We start from the raw sequence: 24,765 nt of genomic DNA, 5'->3' as shown, positions 1-24,765 counted from the left end.
TTGTCCTTGATATTTAAAGACCAGTTTTGTCAGAACTGTTTACTTTTAATTGAACTAAAAGTCGTTTATTTTAATAGCTTTCTTATAATTCATTTCTGCTTCGTTTATTAAAATATTTTTATGATGTTTTAAAATATACTTGTTTATGAATTAATGTTTTAAAATTGCAATGGAAATTTTTCGATGTTTCAAAAAATAACTGTTGATTATACAGAGTTTGAGCTTGCAGAAATGTTTTCATATCTACATTCGCATTTTTTACCGGATGCTCGCCCTCTGGTGTTTAAAAACAAAACTATTCTATCTGGGTCGTTTGCTTAATTCTTGTGTATTATCAGCAGTAAAGATGAATAGAAAAAGCAAAGCTTTCTGTTGCGTTCCAAATTACAATTTCAAAGACTTACGGGAGCCTAATATAAGTTTTCATCTATTCCCACACGAAAAACAGATGATTATTCGGAAATCAGTCGGTTATATTTATGAGCTTCTCCGAATTCTGAAAGAGTGGATTACTGTTAAGAATTGGCGGTTTCCCGATTGTCCAACTTTACACGAACAAGTTATGCTGTCAATTTTAAAAGATATTATCTTAAAGTTAAAATGCCAGTAATTTTGTGTGGGACAAAGGATCGGATTTAAGCATTTCGAAGCCCTAACCTGAACTCTAAGTCCCCTTACCAACCCTTCACAATTTTAGAAGTCAATCATAAAAAGGAAAGAATTAAATCAGATTTGTCTTTGATTTATACGGATATTGGAAGAAAAAAATGAGGTTTCACTAGTCTTGTTTTATAACTGAATTTAATTAAATTTTTATACTCATTCCATTAAAATTTTTTTTTAAAATTCGTTTTATCAATTTTTTTTTTAAAAAAAGACCTTATGTTAATTCTTAGAAAAAAATTTATGAAATACTACACAAAATAAAAAGTAAAGCATATACTGTTGGTTTGTAAAAAAATGTTTATTACAAAATTCGACTTTAATTTTTTTTTACAAATGTTTGAGGCCCCTTGAAAGTCGAAGCCCTAAGCAACAATTTACATAGCGATTTACTTGTAAATCCAGTCCTGATAGGACAATGCTCTTAACACAAAGGGCACAAATATGTATAGAACGATCTCTCACTTGTTTCGATACCACATAAAGACGTATCCTGCTAGCAATAATTGTTCTACTATAAAATTTTTCGATAAACAGCTACAAGCAGCATATCATTATATCGGACAATAATATATGATTAATTTTACAATACTAGTTACAAGCGATCCAGATGAATTAGCCATTTTGTGGAAAATGCAGCGCCCTCTATAATTCATGAAAAACGCGAATATATAATTAATCGCCAATTTATTAACAGTTCTTATTAAACTATTGGAAACTGTCTGACACTCTCTGCACTACATCTCTGCACTACATCTAACAATTGAATAAAAGGAAGATCAACTGAAATATGTTTACATAATAATGTCAGATTATTGTTAGAAATAAGAAGAAAATTGCTTTACAGAAAATAAATCACGCAGGAACACACAATGACTTAGATATACAGTCTATATTAATTTTGAAAAATATTCATTTCGGCAACATGTTCTTCATCGGTCCACTTTATTTTACATCAACATATACAGCTAAAATTACACACGTATTATAGTTATAATAGTGGCAAATGTACATTTTGCAGTTTGGAGTATTTTATAACTTTGTATGTTATAAAAGTACTCGTAGAAACTATAACAAAATTCTATTAAAGCTGTAAAGTAAACTTGTGTAGAAAGATGTGACAACAACTGTGTGACTATCACAGATTATAGTCATACAGCGGTTGGCAGATCTCCGTTTTATGTTAGAAAATAATTATGTAAAAATGCACGTAAGAAAGAATTCATAAACAATGTTAGTCTCAAGATCGACCACTTTACGGTGGTATTGAACTTTAGGAATTTTACAAAATTGATGCCTGGATGATCCGTACCACGTTGGATTCAAGCTAACTCCATCAATGTGCTCACTACTCAAATTTATGTTCGAGGTTTTTTGTAGAACGCTTTCTGATTATTCGATGTTGTATTTAAGTGTATTTTTTGATAGAAAAAAATAAATAAGCAGAGAAATACGTTTGCCCAACTTATATAATATAGTTGTGACCGGAAAATCGGAGTCTCTATGAACCCTCGTCAGGATGTGACACCACCGAGTCTTTCAGGACTCGGAAATCGCGACAGAGAGTGTTGTTACCTCACGCGAGCGGTCGCGGGTGAGCGGTTACTTCCGTTGGGGAGGTGGAGGAAGGAGAAACGAGGAAGTAAGTCACTCGGAATACTGGCTATGTAACAAAAATAAATATAATAAAAATAACAGAGAATACAGGCGATGCATAGCTAACAGTCTCAACAAAATTTCTAAATACACGGAACGAGAGAGTTTACAAACGACCCACGAATTGATGAATACCTTGGTTAGGAGATTGGCCGTTTAGCAGGGTTTGATGATATCCAATTTAAATGGTATCTACGAATTATAACCCACCGAGACACACACAGTCCACAAAATGCCCACGGTGTAAAATACTCCACACGGTCTTCTGGTAGCACTTGGGAGTAGATCGAAGGTAAAATTTTCGGGCTGTTTTTGCAAGGGTTGGTTTCACTGTGACCAGACGACGACTGCGTGGATTTGTCCTCGATCTCCTGTATTATTTTTCTCTTTGAGATTTTCCATGAGGTCTGGATATTGTTGTTAAGGGTCGGGTGTTTAATACATGAATTGCTTATAAAAGTTCCGGGTGACACACGTCTAACTACATGGATCATCTTCAACGAGGAAGCAAGTTCGTGGGAAATAATTTTCATGTTTTTAACAGCTGTTTTAATAAAATGTAGGAGGTGAAAAAATCGAAAAAAATTCATTGAACACCTTCGTCCATTCGACCGTCTCATATTAACAGTTTTTAATATACAGGCAAATTGATAAATAAAGAGAATTAGCTCTTGGAAAATAATTCATATCGTATTTTCTGCCTGTCGATTTACAAATGTAACTTTAGCTGAGTAATAAAAACCAATGCAACCAAAATGATTTAATTCTGCAAGTTATGTCCACACAACTATAATTATACTTAACTCAGTGTTCCCCAAACTTTTCGGTCTACACTTTTCCTTATAACCGTAAAATTTTTTACATAGAAATGTTTGTACAAAAAAAAATGAAGACAAAAATAATTTTTGTCCTCCTTGTATTTCAACAATTTTTCTTATTCAACTACTCCCCTTGGCTTTCAACGTCCCTATCACTCTTTCACTTCCAGTGTTCTTCTCTATTCTTCTACAGTATTCAATGGCGAAGTAGAGCTTACATTATACTGCTTCAACCTAAGAAACAATATATTTATTTAAAGTAATTAAATCTATTTCAGATTTTTTATATATTTTTTATAAAATTATCGAAGACCAAACAGATAGAGGATATTCAGAAAATATTAAATTGAACGATATGAAAACAGAGTGTAATTTCTATTCGAATTAATAAAATCAAATTGAAATTTCTCGGAAAAGGAAAGCAATATCTCTCATACAATTAATAAAAATATTTATTTATTTAACAGAAAGAATTTAATTTCGATCTTTTGAATACGATAGATAAGATTAATAAATTTTTTATTAAATCATTCTGAAATAGAAGTTAATTCGATAATAAATAATTTGGTTACTGTTACCTATGGTTTCAAAATGGCAACTCGTCTTTGATTCTAGCAAACAAGAAAAAGGAAAAAGTGGAAACAAACGTTTTAACCTAACCTAACCAAATCTATTCAAATAATTTTTTTGGTAATAATTATGGTAATTTATTAGAATAGGTTAGGTTAAGTTACAACGTGCGTCTCCACTTTTCTCTTTTTTCTGTTTGCTGGAATCAGAGACGAACCGCCATTTTGAAACCATAGGTCACGTTAACCAATAATTTATTGTTATACGAACTGAATCTTACTTTTATTAAAACGACATTGATTTATTTAGAAAACACGTAAAATTTTGATATAGAATTTTATGAATATACAATTCTTTTAAACAAACTATTTGTAATAGGTTTTCCTGTTTCTATACGTCTTGGCTGACAAATGAGTGTTGTTGATTCGCGTATATTTACGTCATTCCCATGATAATTGTCATGCAGTTCTCGTGATTTACTAAACTCGAAGTCGTACCAGCTTCAGCTTCGAAAATAATCAACGAAACTACATGTAATGCACACAAATAACTAATATTTGATGGATAAATTCTTCTATATAAACGTAATAAATTAACAAATAATAAGTACTTTTTCGTGTAGTAAAGTTTACGAATTCATATTTTATAAACTTTATTATGTGGAATAATATATAAACTTTAATCACCCTTTTTATCCTTTCTGATTAATTGATATTTCTTTTCTGCCCATCCAATTATTAGGTAGTACTTCGTTTTTCCATTAGTCTCAAATCATATCTAGAAACTAATTCAATATATATTTTCATTTTTTTCTTTGTTATATGATAGCTAGTATTGAAAAATTATACTATATCACAAGTATTTTTACAGTCATTTGAGCCCTCTGTTAATCATGTTATTACTCATATTTGTTATTTTCACGTCTGTGGAGTCATTTAAAAATCTACTGATTCCAACTGTGCTATATCATCTGACTCAGACCAGGGGCATATTCTGATGTTATCGTGTGATCAAAAAATAAAAAATTCAATAAATACACCTCAAATAAAGATAAAACGGAGTAACGTTTTTATTCCAAAGCTACAACCTCCTGTAAGTAATGACATAGTCAATACAGGATGTTGAAAATTAGGTATACAGTGGTTATTATTAAAAAACATACTGGGAGAAAATAGACATCAAAATCTACAGATTTACATCAAATGGAAACCATTTCATAACGTCGAATTCGCATTAAAAATAACACTATAATTATTGTTGATAATAACGAGCAAACGTTTTTGGTTTTTCAGCAAAGATTTTCAAAATAAATCACTTTGTCACAACTAAATTACACGACATGTATCAATTAAAGTAACTGTTGTTTGGGATGTACTTTTGTCTCATCTTCCAAATGATAAATATCAGTTATTTGGAGTCTGGAATAGCGTTTTCAACTGTATATATTCAAGTTTCTTTTCAAGTGAAGATGAGGAAGAGGTAAAAAGTGCTTATCTAAGTGATATTAAGAATGACGTGATAAATAAACTAGTAACAAAATACGTAATCAAAAATAAAATAGAGTAGTTATGAGATAATAATAAGAGTAGTTATGAGATAATAATAAGAGTAGTTATGAGAAACAATGAATATTAAAAAATGTTAAATACTTCAAATTGTGTGCAACAATAAACAAAAATATGTAAATATTTAGCAGAAAAAATTTACTTAAGATAAAAACTTTAAAACCTGAATTGAGAAAAAAGCCCAAATTGTTTATTGGTCTGCAATCTGAAAAAGTTGTAGAGCTATAAATTGCAACTGTCGATTGTATTTCTGTCCGCCTGGCTGTTTATTTCTCCTTAAACGCAGGAGTACTTTTTATGCAAACCGACAGTCATGTTAATTGAATTTAAATATTATTCTTTAAAAAGTAACATAACAAGCATGCATATCGACTTCTTTCGAAGAAATAACCATTTATTGTACAGTTTTTATAAGCTGAAAATTATTCTGTTGTCTTTGATGAAATTTGTTATGATTTAATAATTTTTACAGAAACATTAAATTTTAGACATGTTTCTTCGTATTTCTTGGTGATCATGTGACCGAAAGCTATTTTTATCTCGGGAGGAGTTTTCTGACAGTGATCTTTGTCATATCTAATTTGCATATTAGTGCTAGCACATTACTAATCTTTATTAAACAGATCTAGACATTTTATATTATTTAAATTTGACTGAATTAGTAAAATAATTATATAAAATTTTTAGTATTTTGCAGGAAAACTTCAATCCAGGTGACGTAAGAGTCATCTATGGTTTGCAGGAGAATTTTTTATATCTAATTTGCATAATTATAATGGAAAATTATTAATCTTTATTAAACAGATTTAGTTATTGTGTATTAATTAAATTCATCGGGTTTCGTAAAAGAATTTTTTAAAACTTTTAGCATTTATTCAAAAACTTTTTGTAATGGAATAAAATTTTTAACGGGAGCATCCTATATGAATCAGTTGGCAGCAGAATTTTGTAGAGTGCAGTTTGGTGTTTCTGTGTTTCTTGGTTTTTCGAAGTTCACTGCGATAAATTTTTATTACGTGGATCCATACATTTTGTGTTGTTTTTAACAGATAAAATGTGGAAATTTTACTCTGAATTTAAAACTTCTTTCAGAATATTAAAGAAAGAAATAAAATTTGGAAAATAATTTATTTTTCGACAATTTGGGAGAACTGACCCTTTGATATAACATATAGATATAAATGAAAGTATGTATTATTGAGCTACTAATTTATTTGTGTTTTTGTGTATTGTTGTAGTGTAACTTACTTTGTTTTACTACGTTAGAGAAAGTAGGTCACACATTGGTTGCTGACATAAAACTGAAGGCTTTTTCAGAGTGAAGCGAACCCTCTCAGTGAAGTGTGTTTTAGGGAAGTTATGCTTTTTTTTCTGATGCATGCCAATGGTGAAAATTGTTTTTAAAATTAAATATCGGTCAATGACGATAACATATGTTATAAATGTGAAGATGAGTATAAAAATATTTCTACATTTGTTTATTGTTTTGTTGTTTCTTAAAGATTAATTTATTCAAATTTAATATACGTCAAGTAAGTTTATTTACAAACTGCTAATTTTTTAATCCACTTTAATATTTCGGTGTAAATTTGAACAACGAATTTTAAAATTTTAAATAAAAGATATACTGAAATTTTGTTTTATTTACAATGATCACGTCACTTCTACAGAAAGTAGAACACAACACGACCTTCTCCCGCATTTCAATATGGGAAAAGGCCGCCAGTCGTTGTAGTTGTAAACTTAACAACCTTTATGTCATCTATTGTTGTGGATGAAATTCGTTAACTGTCAATTACATTTTCTTGAATTTGATTGGCAGTTTGAAAAAAATCGTCATGACTTAAATGCCTAAAACTTTAAAAAATTATATAAAATTGAAAATAAATTCAAAACTTTTGAAAAAATCGTAATGGATGGAAAATCAAAAAACGAATTTAATATAAATTTGAAAAAAAAGATTTTATCAAAAACTTACCGCGAAAAAAATTCACATATAAAAAAATTATGTGACAATAAAGAACGATTTTTTCTTTACTAGACGTAACTATTTAAAATTTTTTTTCCTAAACGGAAACGAGAAAAACGCGTGGGAAAATTCTTAAAAAATTTCCCACGCTTCTTCTCCACAACTAAGTGGTAGCGCCACATCTGACTGTTCCACTGTTAAGAGGTTAATTTGGTAAAAATTCCTAAGATAAATTCGATACGCGGTGAAAATCGCCCGTATTTTATGTGATGGTGGGCTGTCGTTAAATTGTGTTGATTTACTTCGTAGTCGATTCTTACCTATTAGAGACAGATCGAAAAAATATCGTAGAAAAGCTTATCTCTAACGGATTTTAATGAATATATAGGCCCAACCTTTATCACAGATCAGTATACGAGAATTATTTCTAGCTTGTTCTCGAATAATTTGTGCTCCTATTCCATTTATACAGCGAAATTGTCTTTCTCTAGAATGTGAGTTTAGCCAGGGTGGTAACTATAATTTATAATGAAATCCGTCCACCGCTTACCGGACTCCGACCTAGATCGGCTCCCCCAAAGTCCAGTATGGCTTCCTTAAGATATATTATAATTAAACAAGGGTCTGCAAAGATTCCCTGTGGGTTGTTTTCTCTTGACACCAGGTATCAGTTTTACTATACGCGGATAACCACTCGCATTTGAATCTATCTCGCGGAATAACGAGGAGGAGGGACGCGAGTAAGTTTGAAAAACGCTGAACGAATTGGCGTCAGAGATGATTTAAATTTAAACAATAACGAATATAATTTAATTGGAATACAATAAAACAATAAATGCAACATAATCTTAGATGAAACTTAATCTAACTTATATCTGTTTCTACAACCGGGAGAGAGAATTTACAATAATATTCTATGATCGTGATACCTCAATAATTGATGAATCTACACGTTTTCTTAACACAATATTAAATCTTTATCTTTCACTTAACGAATGACAATATTTATGATGGGCACTTATTCCATATTTTACTCTATGTGGAGCCTATCGATGAACTCGTAACTATTTATTCGAGAACCTTAGTTACTTCTTCATGGGATGAAGCTTCTAAGCGGACTCGTCGATTTGGGTGCGAATTTCGATAATATTCTTCTGCTTTACCCAATCAAAACATTACAATCTTACATCATTTGGGGAATAAACAAAGGGGTGAAACACTGTACTTCGATAAGTTAAGTCGACGATAACGATCTTAAAAACGGAACTTAACTTTTTCTTTATCGGAAGGGGTGTGAGAATCGCCTCTTTCCCAAAATTATACAATTTAAATATATCTGGTTCTTTTTCAGTTACATAGGTATAATAATTTTGTTAGAATACTTGTCTAATAACACATAGTATAAAAATTAGGACCTTTTATGCCCAATATTACCAGTTACTATGTAAATAGGGTCAAAATGACATCGTGATGTTATCAATCGTTTTCTGTCAACACTTCCTTCTAGATATTAACGCGTTTTGGCAAGAAAATTATTATAATATTAAATTAAATAAAGTAAATGTTTAAATGGAATAAAATATATTAATTTTTACTAAAACATAAGCCCCGGCTATTCTCATAAGAACATTTGATTTGGGTTAGATAAAACGTCTCAATCACATAGACTTGGAGAGAATCTGAGTGGAATTGAAAAGAGTAAATGGAGAAACAAATTGCTGTAGATAGGTGCTAAGAAAAAGATGCCACTTTTAAAGGCATTGGCCAAGAAAAAACTAATAAAAATAATTACCGAACTACTAAATATCAATTTACTAAATCAAGATGCAGATATTAATACGACCATCCTTTAATTTACGTTTATAGATTCAACGTTTTGTTTGTGCAATGCTAACGATGGGAAGCGACTCGCCCTGAGGATAGTCGCCTGATTCTATTTAACTACACTGCAGTAACGTTTATATACCGCTAACTTAGATAATGTCGAACATTCCTTCCAAAATATCTATTGGATTTCTGTAAATCAATTAATTTCTATCTCCATTCAATTTCCTCAAGTCACCGACGTTTCCTATGGAGCCGCCATTTTGGATCATCAGTTCCATGATCACGTTATAGATTTTACGCTATATACGTGCTACAAATTGCACGATTCTTCGAGTTCGAGCTACGGAATTCCTTTTCTAATGTCAAAGAAGGAATTTTTTATTTATAGGTTACTCTGACTTAAAATTAAAGGCTTTCGCAAATTAGGTTTGAAAATAAAAAGCTATGCCAATAGTTCTTATAGTATACCAGATGAGTAGATTTATTTAGTTTTTAAATGGAAAATTAGAGATGAAATTTGAAGCTATTTCTTGATACAAAATATATTTCGTTTTCTATACTTACACACCTTTTTACATTATTACACACCTTTTTACACATTATTACACAAACAGCAAACATGAGCTGAGATTAAACATTTTTTAAATGAAAATTAGATGAAGAGAAAGAAAATCATTCTTTCAAACTTTACACGTTATGTAAAGTAAACCTTCAAAAATATTTTCAAGAGAATAATTCCCTTAATTTAAGAACTTTGTTATGTATAAACGAAGTTTATTTTTATAGAAAACTAAATAATTATATTTATAAACATTTATTAAACACCACAGAAAACAGAAATATTTGCTTAGACTTTATTTATTCTGTTATTTTATAATTGAAAGATTATTAAGCAACAATTACTCGTAACGATACACAATTTGTAATATGTTACATTATTCTCAATTATTATGAAATAATAATTTAAATGACTAAAAGTTTCAATTTCAATTACTATATCTTATTTTAAATTTTAAAGCGTGTTTTCGGTCGACAAACGAAACGTTATAACGTTTGTTCTGTTTAATAAGTTACATAATGTTGTTATACATCCCGTCAGGTAACTAAAACTTTAGCACAAACAGTCTATAGACTAGTGCTGGTCTCAGAACCATCTTTTAATGTAATTTAAACAGGGTCAATGAAAACCTCTTTAATGACGCATACTTCATATTATTATAATATTAAAGCAATTTATATACTAAATTTTTGTTTTCTGCTAACAAGACAAAATATTTAAAAGAAATCTCTATTAGTAACCCGATAGTTTATTTTCCAATTCAATTGAAACTGTGACTTCAGAAGATGAACACGTTCACACTGAATGACAGTATACGCAGCAACTAGCATTATTTGTATCAAAATATAAATTCATAAAAGCAATAATAATTATAAAATATGCACTAAATTTCAGTCGAATGTTTCTAATTTAATATATTCGAGCAATCTTGTAAGGCTGATGTTCCTGATTGAAAGTAGAAGAAGAAATTAATTGTCTTTAGTCTATTAAGCAAGTAATCATTTACTGAAACATTGATTATTATATTACAAATCTCGTACAGCAGAAATCTTCACAATAATCATTAAGTTATTATATTTGTTTATATATTTATATTTATTTAGAGCCACCGCAAACTACAGGAAGCGGGAGCTGGTGTACCCTCGTTAGCGCTCCCATGCCCTGTTTTTTTTCCTACGATGCAATGAGCCATTTTTTTAGGTAAAGAACGCGGGCATGAAGCAGTCGCAAACTACGCAACGTTTGCTTGCGTAACGTAGTCCACACGACGTGGATTTTACAGATGTGGACTGGTTATATAACAATGATTTTATCATAACCTATACTTGTAATCAGTCAGTTTTCGTTCCAAACTTTGAAACAGCGTGGGAAAAACATGCCTCTTAGTTAAGTCTAACTAGGCTTAACTAGCCGATAACTTTTTATATATAACTATTTACTATTATTTTATTATTTCTTTTTCGACATGTGACACGTTCATGTATTCTTCCATCTTGCCCGCTCTCGCAAAGCGCTAGATTGCGACGGTTCTTAGACATACTTGGAAAACACATAATGCGGGGAATACATACAACAAAATCATTAAATATACAATACAAACTACAGTAATATTACAATTCATGGATTATCACAGAAAACAAAAAACAGAATACTATATACATAAATAGAATACAAATTATACAAAATTAAGACAAAGAAATAATATTTTAAACAAACTATAAACGTAAACATTGTGGGGAGATCTATCCAAACAATAAAAAACAAATTATATAAAAAGACATTAACTACATCCACCTATAAGACAAAAAAGAAGTTAATTGTCACGTCGAACAGCGAACAGCGAATCCCACAATTTCTTAGCCACGAACACACTTTTAAAGTTGTTTAAAGTCAAAATTGTGTAAATTACCAATAAGGTCCAAACATCTTTTGAACGAAATAGTAAAAACACCAAAAACAGTTTGAAAAAATTTTTCTAAACTAGTACACATAGCTATCACGCGAAACGCACCCAATAACTGATCACCTTGGCAATATATGCAAACATCTCTGCAATAATTCTGCGAAAAAATGAAGAGTTATATCTAATTTGCATTATCGTACAGTAACATTACATTGTAAGAGCACACATTAATTAATACGCCGATTCAACTGCAAAATAGAATTGTCAAAATAATTTAATTTCAGTAAAAGACACGGTTAGAATTATTTAATAATTCATCAAAATTAACACCATTATTAACACAAATATTCCTCATACTTTTGGTCCACAGAAAGTCCCTCTTATTTAAAATTAAAGACATTCTACTCAAACGTTTTTCATCCTATTCCATTGTTCTAAAAGACCAATTGAAACACTTATTTAATACTACAAAGGAAAAAGGTAATAGCGAATACTCCATAAAAATTAAATATCGTGGGGTACGTCGAGATAAGTCAAATAACTGTTAAATAAAAATAGCCAAAACCGGATCTAGATCATCAGATTGATATTCCCATACCTCAGAAGCATGTAACAAAGACCAAGTAACAATTGAATTCAAAATTCTTAAACAATCAATTAAATTACGAAATTTAGCCGATCTACACGTCCGGATAACTCTATCAGTTTTAATAAAAACATTTCTTTTAGAAACCTGAATGTGGGATTTATATTTTTTATTATACTTAAATATAACACCCAGATATTCTGAAGCCCCGTTTATCAAACTTAGCGAGTTTACTTCCATTACGAAAGACAACAACTTTAGATTTTATAAAATTCAAAATCATTATTTTGTAATAAATATTTAAGCAAAATGTTAATAAATCCTTGTAAACCTCTAACGGAGTCGGCAATCAAAACTATATCATCTTCATATGCCAATGTTTTAACACTAGTGCCGTTCACATCGATATTTTCATAATCAGAATTATTTATCCGTTCAATTAAATCATTTAAATATAAACTGAACAAAACAGGACTCAAAACACAACCCAGTCTGACAGCTGTAGGCTGTAGCAGTAAAAAAATGCATAGAACAAAGACATCCCTTTTAATTCTGACATTAGACTCGTTATATAATTCTGTAAGCGAAGAAACAAATTTAAAACTGAAACCATATTTTAAGAATTTTTTTCACATTAAGTTCCTATCTACGGTATGAAAAGCCGAGGACAAATCTACGAAGAGCGTATATACTTTTCGCCTTTTTCTCGTTAGCGTTTTAGTAATTAGAGGATGCAAAATAAAAACATTACCTTCGTAGAATATTTTTCTCGAAAACCAGCCTGATTCTCACATAAGATATCATTTGAATTTAACGAACTGTGCACACGAATATAAACAAAATATATCGAAAATTCGCCTACGGGAAATATAATATTAATCAAAACCAAAAAATCATCTCTATAAATTACTTTATAACAGAAACTTATTCTTATAAATAACAACCATCCAACATTAAATCTATTCCTACTATCATCTCTGAAAGCATCACAAATGATATAGTTATAATCCGATAGATCCTCCAAATTACTTTTATTACTATTAGAACAATGCCAGATAAGAAAATTACACATACTTCCAGAATGAATTCGGTTTATTTTTAATACCAGCGCAATTCCGAGCCACTATAGAGGTAGCCTGGACCAGTGGTTGCTATGTAGAAACAACAATCATTTTACTCGAATCTTCGTCGAATCCGTATTTTACTCCATCGGTAATTATTTTATCATGGGCTAAAGGATTTTATGAGCACCTTCAGATTTCTTCTGCTTCCAAACATCCTTAACTTATACCCGATGTCTCTTAATTGTCGAGAAAAGTCATTGTTATGAAATACATTTATATTACGAGACTCAAAAACTTCTGTCTTAAAAAACATAATTTATCATTAAAAGAATCAAACTAAGAAATTATTATTCTAGGCTTATCTCTAAATTTTTTATCAACTCGTCTAGCATCCACATATTGCAACAATGGCAAATTCATCTCATTTATAGCAAAAGATTTAACTACCTCCAATGTATTCATTGCTGATTCTCCAGCTTTTTCTTCCAAACCGTGTATAACTATATTATTAGTTCTACGCAGATTGTCCATGTACTCCATCTCTTGTTCCATTTTCGACACTTTCATACGAATATTATCAATGAATGAAGAAAAAGTTTTCCTCTTTACTCCTTGAAACCTAATAAAAAAAGAAGGGCTTACCTATAAGAAAAAAAAGACGTTAATTAACACGTCGAACAGTTAATAGTCTGTCTCCTCATGATAAATTTATTGGCAGTTCTACTAAAATTGAACTTATTTACAGACATATACATTTTTGGTTATATTTACCTATGGTAAACAAAATGGCGATACTTAGCAACCGAATTATTAGAATAGGTTAGGTTAGAACATACGTCCCACTGTTTCCTAGCTGGAATCACAGACGAACCGCCATCTTGGCACCAAGGGTAACATTAACCGACTTTTCTAAACCAAGAAATTATAATAAATATATAAGTCGTGTCTTTAATATGACATTTTCGACTTAATGTAACATAATAAAATTTACAATCGACAATAAAATTGTCGATTGGTACTTAGCTTTAGGTACTTAGGTTATACAACTAAATGCATAGCTTTTTAACAGCATTTAATTATTCATAAAAAATTTTTTTTATTTTTATAAATACGAAAATAATTTTATTTTCAATTGAAATATTACAAACGGAAAATCTAATTTTGTTCATTAATGTCATTTACAGAAAGAAATTAGAAAAATGCAAGTAAATAATTTACTTTTGTTTCTTACGTAGTAAAATCTTCTATTGTGTATTTTAATTACAGCATTTAGAGCATTGAAAAACGAAAGAATATTGTTTCCTATTCTAGTTTAAACTTTATTTTCATTTTGAAAAAAAATTGCTGTGATTCAATGAAATAAAATATTTATTTTTTTTCTTTTATACACTCGAAAAGTAAATTTAAGGCATTTGCAAAGGATTTTGACCACACATATTTAAAGATAGTTATGAAATATTTTTAATTAATAAATTTACACTTGTGTACAGAAATATATTTGTAATAAAATATAATCTAAATCCAATGAAATGCTTTTAAATAATATCCGTAAATAATATGAACAATGTGGCAAAAAAACGATTTCGTAACGTAAGGTAAAATAAGTTATCAACGAAAATAAGTAGAAAAAAATATTTTATGTTACTTTTTTGCATTTGGAAAAACAACATTTGTTTTTCAAGTTCATTTCTTCGGACTTTTCTGCAACAATTTCAATTTTCTGTCTTTGTAAATTTCAGTTTTAAACTTATTTAATGTATTTCGTTTTATGTTTTGTTTTAGCAAAATTCCTTTCAGAAATGAAAATTAACAACTCATTCGTGTAAGTCGATTGTTGCATTTTAATCAGCAAATTATTCTACGCTTTTCCTTTTTTCTACTTAAATTTCTTTTACTAAATATAAACCTAAATTTGTATATTAATAAACAATACGTATAGAATAAAGTATTAGAGTACTTAGTAATTATACAATATCGAATCTGTCTCCAGTTTCGTGTGTTTTTATATAACAATTTATTTACGCACTGTTTGGTATTTAATTCATTATATGATACTTATCTGATATTTCCTCTTTACGTGACGTGAATAATATATACTTAAGTTAATTTAACATTAAAACACTTCCAACTTTTTTATTTTCAACTTTTATTAAAAATTCTATTTTAGATTTTTAAAATGATTAATATCGGAAATAAATGTAAAACTGATGAATAATTCCTTTCAAATTATCAGTCAGTCGGAATCAGCAACTTCCTCACTCAAAAAAGACTGATTTCCTCTTTTCGTGTTAAAGTATAGAAAGTAAAATAATTTAGTCTTTTAGTTATCGTTTAAAGTGTTTTATTTCTTCTATACTAACAGACGAGCCCGGCGTTGCGCGAAAAATAGCAACGATAGGAAAGATTAAGTTAATTAGATTATCGCCGATCTCACCCGTTTTCGCTGGGTGAAAAAATTAATTCCTCTATTAAGAAGCTAATTAGAGAATTTTTAGATTAATCTAAAAACAGGTTCGATTTCCCGCAAACACACAAAAAAGCGCATCTTAAATATTACAGTAGAAGCCGAGTTATTCAGGGTTTTCCTTACCCTACTCCCTCCCCGGGGATTTCCAAAATTCCTTTCTTAGTGTACATTGGCATTAAGTACCCTGTGTACCAAATTTCATCTTTCAACTGCTAACCGTTTGGCTCTGCGCTTATTATTATCATCAATCTATGTCGATTGTATTATGAGATTTTCTTATTTAAAATTATTTAGTTTCTATAAATAAGACAATATACAATTAATAGAATGTTTACAGAATAACTAAACAATTACTGTAAGTTTGTTGCTCATAAAACATATAAAGGGACGGCTTTAATTATCGTAAATTATTTCGCTGATTGATATGAAAGAAAGGTTCGTCAAGATGTGAAATTCATTTAATGTTTCCTGCGAATTTTAATTATAATAAAGGAAGTTAAATAAAAATTCATTATATACTCTACTTCATTATATAAGCTTTTTGAACGTTTTAAAATTACGGAATTTTAAAAAATATGCAATAATTTCTTGGAACTACCCACAAGTTTATATACGAATTTGCTATAGTAAAAGGGTTATCTGTGCTTAGTGTAAATGCCTGGTAGAAAACGGTCAATTTTATTTATTGTCACCTGGTCAGAATGCCGAGCGGAATTTCTTAATTACATCTTTTTAAAATTTATTTAATTTAAAATATATGCTCCACTCAAATTAGTAGTGAATTGTCCCCGTATATCATACTTTTCCTCTTACAATACAGTTGTGTCGATCATCTATCTAACACCTTTCGGAGAAACCTGCATTTTGAAAGAATATAAGAAGCATTGTTTTAATAAGATACATTTTTATAGACTCTAGGTGCCGCGACTAGAATCCATAAACAAGGGCAGAAACAATAAAAAAAGACATTATAATTGTGCAAGAAACTTCAAACTATAATTTGATGTTGAATCATTGCTTTCACAAGAAGACACCGGTTACAGTCGGTGGTTAAACCGGTCTTGAAAACAAGAAACATTCCATGTGTTTGAAGTCAAGTTTTAATCAACGTACAACACAGTTGAATGGAATAATAAAAAATATCGTTCATTACTTTCTTTTACATTTGTAGATTGGGCTAAAGTTGCGAATTTTCTGTTTGTTTTAATAGAATTCGCCCTCTCTGGGAATTAGAGAGAGGACAACACAGGCAGAAAGGAGTGCACGTTTCTCAAAATATAGACGCCCTGGCTAAGAATGGCTGCTTCTATCACGTGATTAATTCTAAACATAAGTAATACATATACAAATACTAATGCTAAATTACAATTTAAAATACAGAGAATGTAGGAATATAAACTACATGCTAATGTTACATACAATCTCTATAATACAGTAGAAAGATAAAGTATTCCAGTATACTGGAACAAAAAAGAGACCATGAAATGCATTATCTTAACCTTGACATTACTTTAAAGCATAGATTCTTGGATTTCTTGCATTCATGATCGCATTTTATCCAATAAAATTGTTCGTTTCGCATCAGTACGCGGTAGAAAGTTTTGCTATTATGAAATACTCTGTATTCCCTCATTAAGTTGTGCTCGTCGTACTCGTTTTGGGTCACGACTCAGATTAAGAAGCTCTGCATTAGAAACTGGTCACGGTTATACTAACATATATCCGAAGCTGGGATTTAATTCTCCAGATCCTGTCTAACTCGCTTGGTTCCACAAGAGTAGTGGTAGTGGTTTGGGCCATACTGATCACAAGTTTGAATTAAATTCATTTTATTGTGACAATAAGGTAAAGTTTCTGTACTAATTATTAAATTAATAAAAATTTGTTGAGTAAATTAAAACAATTCAATTTTTGGAGGCAGGTAACGAAATTTCTTTTTAAATATATCAATTGAATACATACTTACAATTCATTCTGTGGAACCGAATAGTAATGGCGCTTAAATATTTACAGGAATAATTGAAGTTTTCGAATTTTGTTTGAGGAAACTGAAGAAGGCAAGAGTATGGACAGTTGTATAATGAACTGAATTTAAGTGAATTAGTTGACTTCGTATGTTTCGATCTAGTTTTTTCGTATAATAATATTACGATATACGAACTTTTTATTTTGTAAATTGTATTATACTAAAAAAATAAAGTTTTATGTAATTCTCCTACTTAAAATCCCTTGGATAACACTTTATCGTATTGGATTTTGATTTTTCCATTGTCATTCACTTATACTCCCGCCATCTATCGGTGATAATCGAAACGAAATATAACTTTGGTGTTTCCCTTAAATTTAGGGAAAAATCAGCAGGATGGGAAAAATTAAAAAAAAAAAAAAAAAAAAATGTAAAGTCTGCTCATATTGGTTAGTAGAGTTTTCAAAAGACACATAACTCATGATTGTGATCCGGAGCAGGTCGCTGCTCGGGATGTTCAGCTGCACTCACGTGCCTACACTTTGCAATAAAAATCTATGTTCCTGTGGATTGTCAAGAGTCTAATACTTTTTTGATACGCATTGCACATGGAGCAAAGCTATTTAAGGAAACTTGTTTCATTTTTTGAGTAAAAATGTGTTAGTTTTAGGGGTAATTTAGGATTTGTTTAAGAGGCTTTCACGACAGGAGGTGATACCACCGAAACAAACGGTCCTTACACACCAAATCAAATGTCCGAATATCAAATAGTAGGAGTTGCGTGTTACAAAGGGAGTTCTGTTCTGAGAGAGCAAAAAAGGAAAACACTAAAATGTCTGGCTAAGTTAAAAAAAGTAGTAATTTTTTTATTGTAAATATGTAAAACAAAGTACAAAACATTATTTGAAATATTTAACGAAAAATTCAACAGATCATGCCCCGGCATCCTGTCACTCCACGTGTTTTTGTCCGAAACCACGAGAGACTTCAAATAGGCTTAAATCCACATAGATAAATTCTATAAAAAACCAACAATGGACACGTAATTCTGTAAATGATTTAATTCTTGCGATTTTAATAATACGAACATTGTTAACGTTTTCAAACAATACGTGCGGAGTAAATAATTCTAGAAGCGCTTTAAAGTTGTAATGATCAATATCCACAATGAAAGTATGCGATATTAATGGTAATTATACCATTATTCATTTTAACGAATGCTTGTCCGGGACAAAGCTTTAAGATACGTCTGAAAAACAAACACAAGAATAAACAGAGCTTGCTGTCCCTCGGTTCCACAATTGACGACGACGAAGCTTACGATGAAGATTCGAAGACTATGTTGTCTTCATCACAGTTTGCAAAATACGGCAATACCTTTCTTCAGAGAAGTAAATCAGAAATTCGAAAATTAGACTGGCTCGTCAGGCCGTCGAGCCAAGAAAATAGTATTATTCTACTAACGAACACGGATAAAGATACTGATAAATATCGTCATAAGCTAGCTATCACTGAACAGAAAAGCTTTAAAAGTTCGAGGAGTAAAGTTCAGATGCATTTTTTTGTGTAAAATTATAAAAAGTACAGAGAATTGTATTTTAAGCGAAAATATGCAGAGAAAGAACTCGAATCAAAAAAGGGAATAAAAGAAATGCGAAAATTGGATAACAATGCTCGGTTTTCGGAGGAGAATCATTTTAAAACTCGTCTCAACAGAATGTTAATTGGTCCAATCAGGCAGAAAGGCTACGAAAATAAATTATCAGAAAGTAGAACTGGTTTTAAAGTGAACAGAAAGTTTACCGAGCAGAAAACGAAGGTCGTAATGAAAAAAAATAGACCGAGCAATTTTCATAGTATTGGTTGCTTTCGTCGTAGTATCGTTTATATCTCTACTCGCCACTGCGCTCGTGCACATTTTCTCCAAGATATGTCGCGAAGTACCATCTAAACAAGAGAAATACGAAGGACCGCAGTCACCAAATTCTGTCTTCTTCGTCGATATCGATCCATCTCTGCGTGAAGAAGACGAGATACAGAAATCCGAATCGGCTAGTCACGTTAGTTCACAAGAAGCACGTAAAGAAATCGTTTTGTCACTGGAGGAAATACCGGGATACGATGATATCGAGGAAACAACTCCGTTATTATCTTCAAAATCAACATCACCGAAAAATAAAAATGATAAGAATCATTCGTCTTCCTCCAGTGAAGCCGAAACTATACAGACGATGGTCAAAATTAAAACTACTGTTTCCGGTAGCGTAGAAACAACATATAGTTCCGCATCTCACGCCAGTGATTCGTCTGAGAAAGAGGAAGAAACCGATTTAGACACCGACGTCAAATTATCGAAACAGGTAAATAGAACTAATTCATACGAACATGAGATTTATGATTTTCTAAAATCTTCCGGATTGCAGTCTGAAAAAGTCGCGAATGCTGTCCCGAAGTTGAAGGAGGATCCCGATTCATTTCAGGACATAACAACACAGAAAGTCGAGTTTCCATTAAACGATCGAGCGCACGATCTGTACACGGTTCATACTATAGAATACACCAACCTAACATCGGTTCTTCAAATGAAAAAAGAGTGTTTGAAGAACTCAAACCAAGTAAATCATTGTGGAGATGCACACAACAGATCGTTTGTGGACCGTGGTCTAAACTTCAAAGAAGATTTTAAAACAAATTACATCTTAAATGGATTAACTGACAAAGAATTTGAAAAATCTAAATTGGATCTTTGCACAATTTTAGACAAAGCGAACGAAAGATTAATCGAGGAAGAAGATTTCGCGAAGAAATAAAGAAATTTACGACATCAATACAAAGACTTGGTTTCGAAGAATAATCTATCAAAACGTCAATTAAGAAAACAAAATTCAGAATTTTACCCGATACAATCAAAAATTTTACTTCTAAAAGAAATGCTGTCACTACAGGAAAGTTTATTCATTTAGACATGGATGAAATTTCGGAATAGAAGTGCTGCCAAACGATAACAAAATTTATTTTTTAAATAATGTAATAACTCATTCCCAAATACATTAATATGATTGATTATTTTATGTAAGTTTAATTGGAAATAAATATTTTCAAAATTTCATTGCTTTCTTTTTAAAATTGTAGAAAAATTACCCCTTCATAAATAATACCAGCAGATTTTTAAGAAATGTAGAACGTTTATAATATTAATGTTTCCTATTGCAGTATATATTGTTCTATCAGAGACATTATACGTAGTATATTTAAGTTAAATATACTACGAGCTAAACACATTTAAAATACGAAGTGCAACTGAACATCCGGAGCAGCGACCTGCTCCAGATCACAATCATGAGTTATGTGTCTTTTGAAAACTCTACTAACCAATATGAGCAGACTACATTTTTTCAATATATTTCCCTTTAAATTTAGGGGAAACACCAACGTTATATTTCGTTTCTATTATCACCGACAGATGGCGGGAGTATAAGTGAATGACAATGGAAAAATCAAGGTCAAATACGATAAAGTGTTATCCAAGGGATTTTAAGTAGGAGAATGACATAAAACTTTATTTTTAAGTTTAATACAATTAACAAAATCGAAAGTTCGTATATCGTAATATTATTATATACGAAAAAACTAGATCTAAACATACAGTGTCAACTAATTCACTTAAATTCAGTTCATTATACAACTGTCGATACTCTTGCCTTCTTCAGTTTTCTCAAACAAAATTCGAAAACTTCAATTAATCCTGTAAATATTTAAGCGCCATTACTGTTCGAAAGATATATTATTATATCAAGCCTGAATTTTACATAATTTCTTACTGTGACTACAAATACAGTAAAACTGAAAAATATTTTTGATATAAACACTAGGCCATAATAATCAAAACAAAATTGTCAAAATATAAATCTTTATAACATTTTCTGATAAAGTAATACATAATAATACTTTTTGTATTTTAGTCTTCCCATATTCTACATACACTTTCTATATTTACGTCTATTTAGTTTCATCTAATTATACTTACAATGTAAAAAAATCTACCAACAAATTAATCTGCTAATAAAGGGACTACTTGCTAATTGAACTTTGTAGTTTTCTTTGACGTTGTTTTAGGTAATAGCACTAAATCAGTAGAGATGCTAATTAACAGGCTTATAAACACTAAAAACCATAAACGTTTTCGAAAAACTAGAACTGGATAATTATATGCACAAATAAATTACTAGGCCTATAATACAGAGCTTCATTTATATCCAAGCCTTTATCCGAACAAAGGTCAGTTCTGCTTATTATCAAAAAATAAATCTGTTTTTCAACTTTTCTTTCTATAAAGTAGCATATTCTGAAACGAGTGCTAAATTCACAGTAAAATTTCTACCTTTTATTTGTTAAAAACAATGCAAAACGTATCGATTCACGTAATAAAAAGTTATCGCAGTGAACTTCTAAAGAAAACGTGAAGATGAAAACAACAAACCGCACTCTACAAAATCTGTTGTGAATTGATGCCTATGGGATAAGCCAAGAATGCTCCTGTGCGATGTCACGTGACCAAATGTTAAATTCTTCCTGGATAAACACTAAAAGTTTTAAAAAATTTTTCAATGGAACCTGCTGAATTTAATTAATACACAATAACTAAATTTGTTTAACAAAGATTAGAAATTTATAATTACAATTATGCACATGAGATATAAAAAAAAAATCACTGTGCAAAATCTCCTGCCAACTATGTCATGAGATGACTATAAACCACACGTGGCATTGAATGATTATTTCTTCAAAAGAAGTAGATATACACGAATAAACAAAAATTATTTAATGAAAATAAGCTGTTTTTCAAGGATTTATCAGATTTTTATTTGTGTTAGATGGATATTTTCCACTTTTTCAAAAACTGAGGAAAAAATATTACTTTTTGCGATGTACAAAATTATATTACTTATATTATTATAGTCAATAAATTGGAGATTTTTATTCTCTCTTGTAGCAACATCTAAAATTTTTCGATAACTTATAAGAAAATTGATAACAATTATAGAATGTTCTTGATAGTCATATCGTGTGTTATCATGTGTTTCTTCTGGCTTATTTCATTTTTATCTAATTTGCACATACGTTCAAAACGACTATTTCTACATGAAAATAAGATATCTTTTATAACTATTGATAATATGAACATTTTGTTTTCTTTATGTATTACCTTCAATAACAGCTGCAAACTTTAACACATTGAGCATGTGACAAAGTATTATTATATCGATTATTACTTTTTTATGAATACACCTGAGACCCATGACACTATATATTGAGATACTTTAAGTATTATTATTTTATTTAGAAGTCATGTATGATGTAATAATAACATTTGAAAACGTTATTATTACATCAAATTATGAAATGGAATGTTCTAAGCGTAAGAGTAAGAGGGAAGGGAAGAACCATGCGTGGGGAAAAATGTATTTTTATTTAAATTATAATAAAATTTACTTACTTTTACATAAAATATTGACATTTTTGTTCTCCAGAAATGTTTCTTGATAAAATTAATTATCTATACGAATAAAACTTTCAATAATACATTATTTACAATAACTGACATTCCTTTATTACCCTTTCTGTAGTATGTATTATTAAACATAGTTTTCTAGATTATAGCATAATAATGTGTATAAAAACTGAAAATTTCTATCATTTCTAAACGCAGATACTATCATATAAAAGGCATAGGCTTACTGTACACTCTTTACACTTCTCCTGAGTTATTTGCGATTGAATTTTCTTAAATAAACCTATTTACTTTATAATTTATTTGACAGAAAGAAATGTTTATGGCCCGTATTTCTTATATGTAATAATTTTGTCGTGACACTATTTCAAATATCAAAAAAATATAGATTTCTAATATGAACATAGGCTATATGAATATTTTTATGTGTGAATACTATATTTCGATACATTTATCTTTCTTCACTAAGAACACGTACGTTTATCCTGAAACTATATTACACTCAATTTATGTAAAAATTGTTGTGTTGTCCTGTCTACATTTAACAGCTTATCTTTGTTTCTGTTTAATAAATTGAATTTTAAAGTAAAATACTCAGAAACTCTAAATTATAAAAGTCAAACACAAAATAAATACCTTAATTTTTACAATATCAACTTAAAATAAATAATAGCATTATTGGTACTTATGGGTTAAGAGGATGCCAGTCAGAAGTTGTGATTTTTCCGAATAATGCAAGTTTTTATTTTCAAATTTAAAACAATTGTTAAATCAAACAATAAATTAACGATTTACAAAAGGATTAGTTTCAATATTTAACAAATTTCAAAAACTGCTTACATCTTACGATTACAGATAACGGTTAATGTTACCTATGGTGCAAAATAGCGGCTTGTCTCTGATTCCAGGAACAGAAAAACAGTGGGGACACATGTTCTAACCTAACCTATTCTAATAAATGCCATAATTTTTATCAACCACATATATAATAATTTTTTAAAGGAAAATCCGAAAAAATATACTTTAAAAGCGGAAGTTAAGTATCTCAAAAGATGACGAAATGATTGTAGTAAATGCTGTCATTTTTACATTTAAATTTTTACTGTAGTTTCAAACGGTAATTACTTGTGTCGTTTGCATTTAAAGAAATAAGTAGATAATTCTTCGTCTTAACAATAATCTTTCAATAAGTAGAGATTGTCTATTACGCAGAACTGCTTTTGAAATGTGTATTGCACGTCATTACAGACGACACGTAAATGTTGTTAGACAACGAGAACAATTGATTCGATAACAGAAATTACGTCATCATCCGAAACACACCGTGTAAAATTACGTCGAACTCCGCACGTTACGACACGAGTTCGAACGAGACTACCGAAACGGAAGTAACGTCACTGGCAACGGGTTTGTTCGGTAGCTGTGACGTAACGCGCCAGTTATAAAATGACAATTCTGTTCTTTATTGTTTAAAATCGAAAGGTTTATGAATGAATGTTTACCAGGAAGAATGTAAACCCGTTCATTTTCACTCCGAATATAAAATGTTTTGGTAGGCCAATTCTCTTTTAAAGTGCCAAATTAATACAAACGTGTTCGGTCATTTCTCGTTGAATTACCGCTGGAACTTAGAACCTGCT

General features: G+C 30.2%; 1 protein-coding gene across 1 annotated transcript; it reads left to right on the top strand.

Annotated features, from left to right (window-relative positions):
• The first annotated feature begins 18,799 nt into the window (after window positions 1–18,799).
• On the top strand, window positions 18,800–20,423 carry LOC136968860 (uncharacterized). The gene is made up of 3 exons (XM_067262910.1): window positions 18,800–19,154; window positions 19,230–19,382; window positions 19,492–20,423. Exons 1-3 carry the CDS (start codon window positions 18,800–18,802, stop codon window positions 20,421–20,423), a joined length of 1,440 nt encoding a protein of 479 aa, XP_067119011.1.
• Window positions 20,424–24,765: the final 4,342 nt, after the last annotated feature.

The sequence above is a fragment of the Centruroides vittatus genome, unplaced genomic scaffold (genome assembly GCF_030686945.1).
Source record: "Centruroides vittatus isolate TY-2023 unplaced genomic scaffold, ASM3068694v2 contig_1641, whole genome shotgun sequence".
Classification (NCBI taxonomy): domain Eukaryota; kingdom Metazoa; phylum Arthropoda; class Arachnida; order Scorpiones; family Buthidae; genus Centruroides; species Centruroides vittatus.
The sequence above is the reverse complement of the archived record's forward strand: the minus strand, read 5'-3'. Positions and strand labels throughout refer to the sequence as shown.

Bases quoted from the DNA above. Each gene is read 5' to 3' on its own strand.
- LOC136968860 (XM_067262910.1), top strand. From the start codon at position 18,800: ATGGTAATTATACCATTATTCATTTTAACGAATGCTTGTCCGGGACAA. The intron at 19,155-19,229 runs GTAAAGTTCAGA...GAAAATATGCAG, and splicing joins AAGCTTTAAAAGTTCGAGGA to AGAAAGAACTCGAATCAAAA. The intron at 19,383-19,491 runs GTAGAACTGGTT...CTTTCGTCGTAG, and splicing joins CGAAAATAAATTATCAGAAA to TATCGTTTATATCTCTACTC.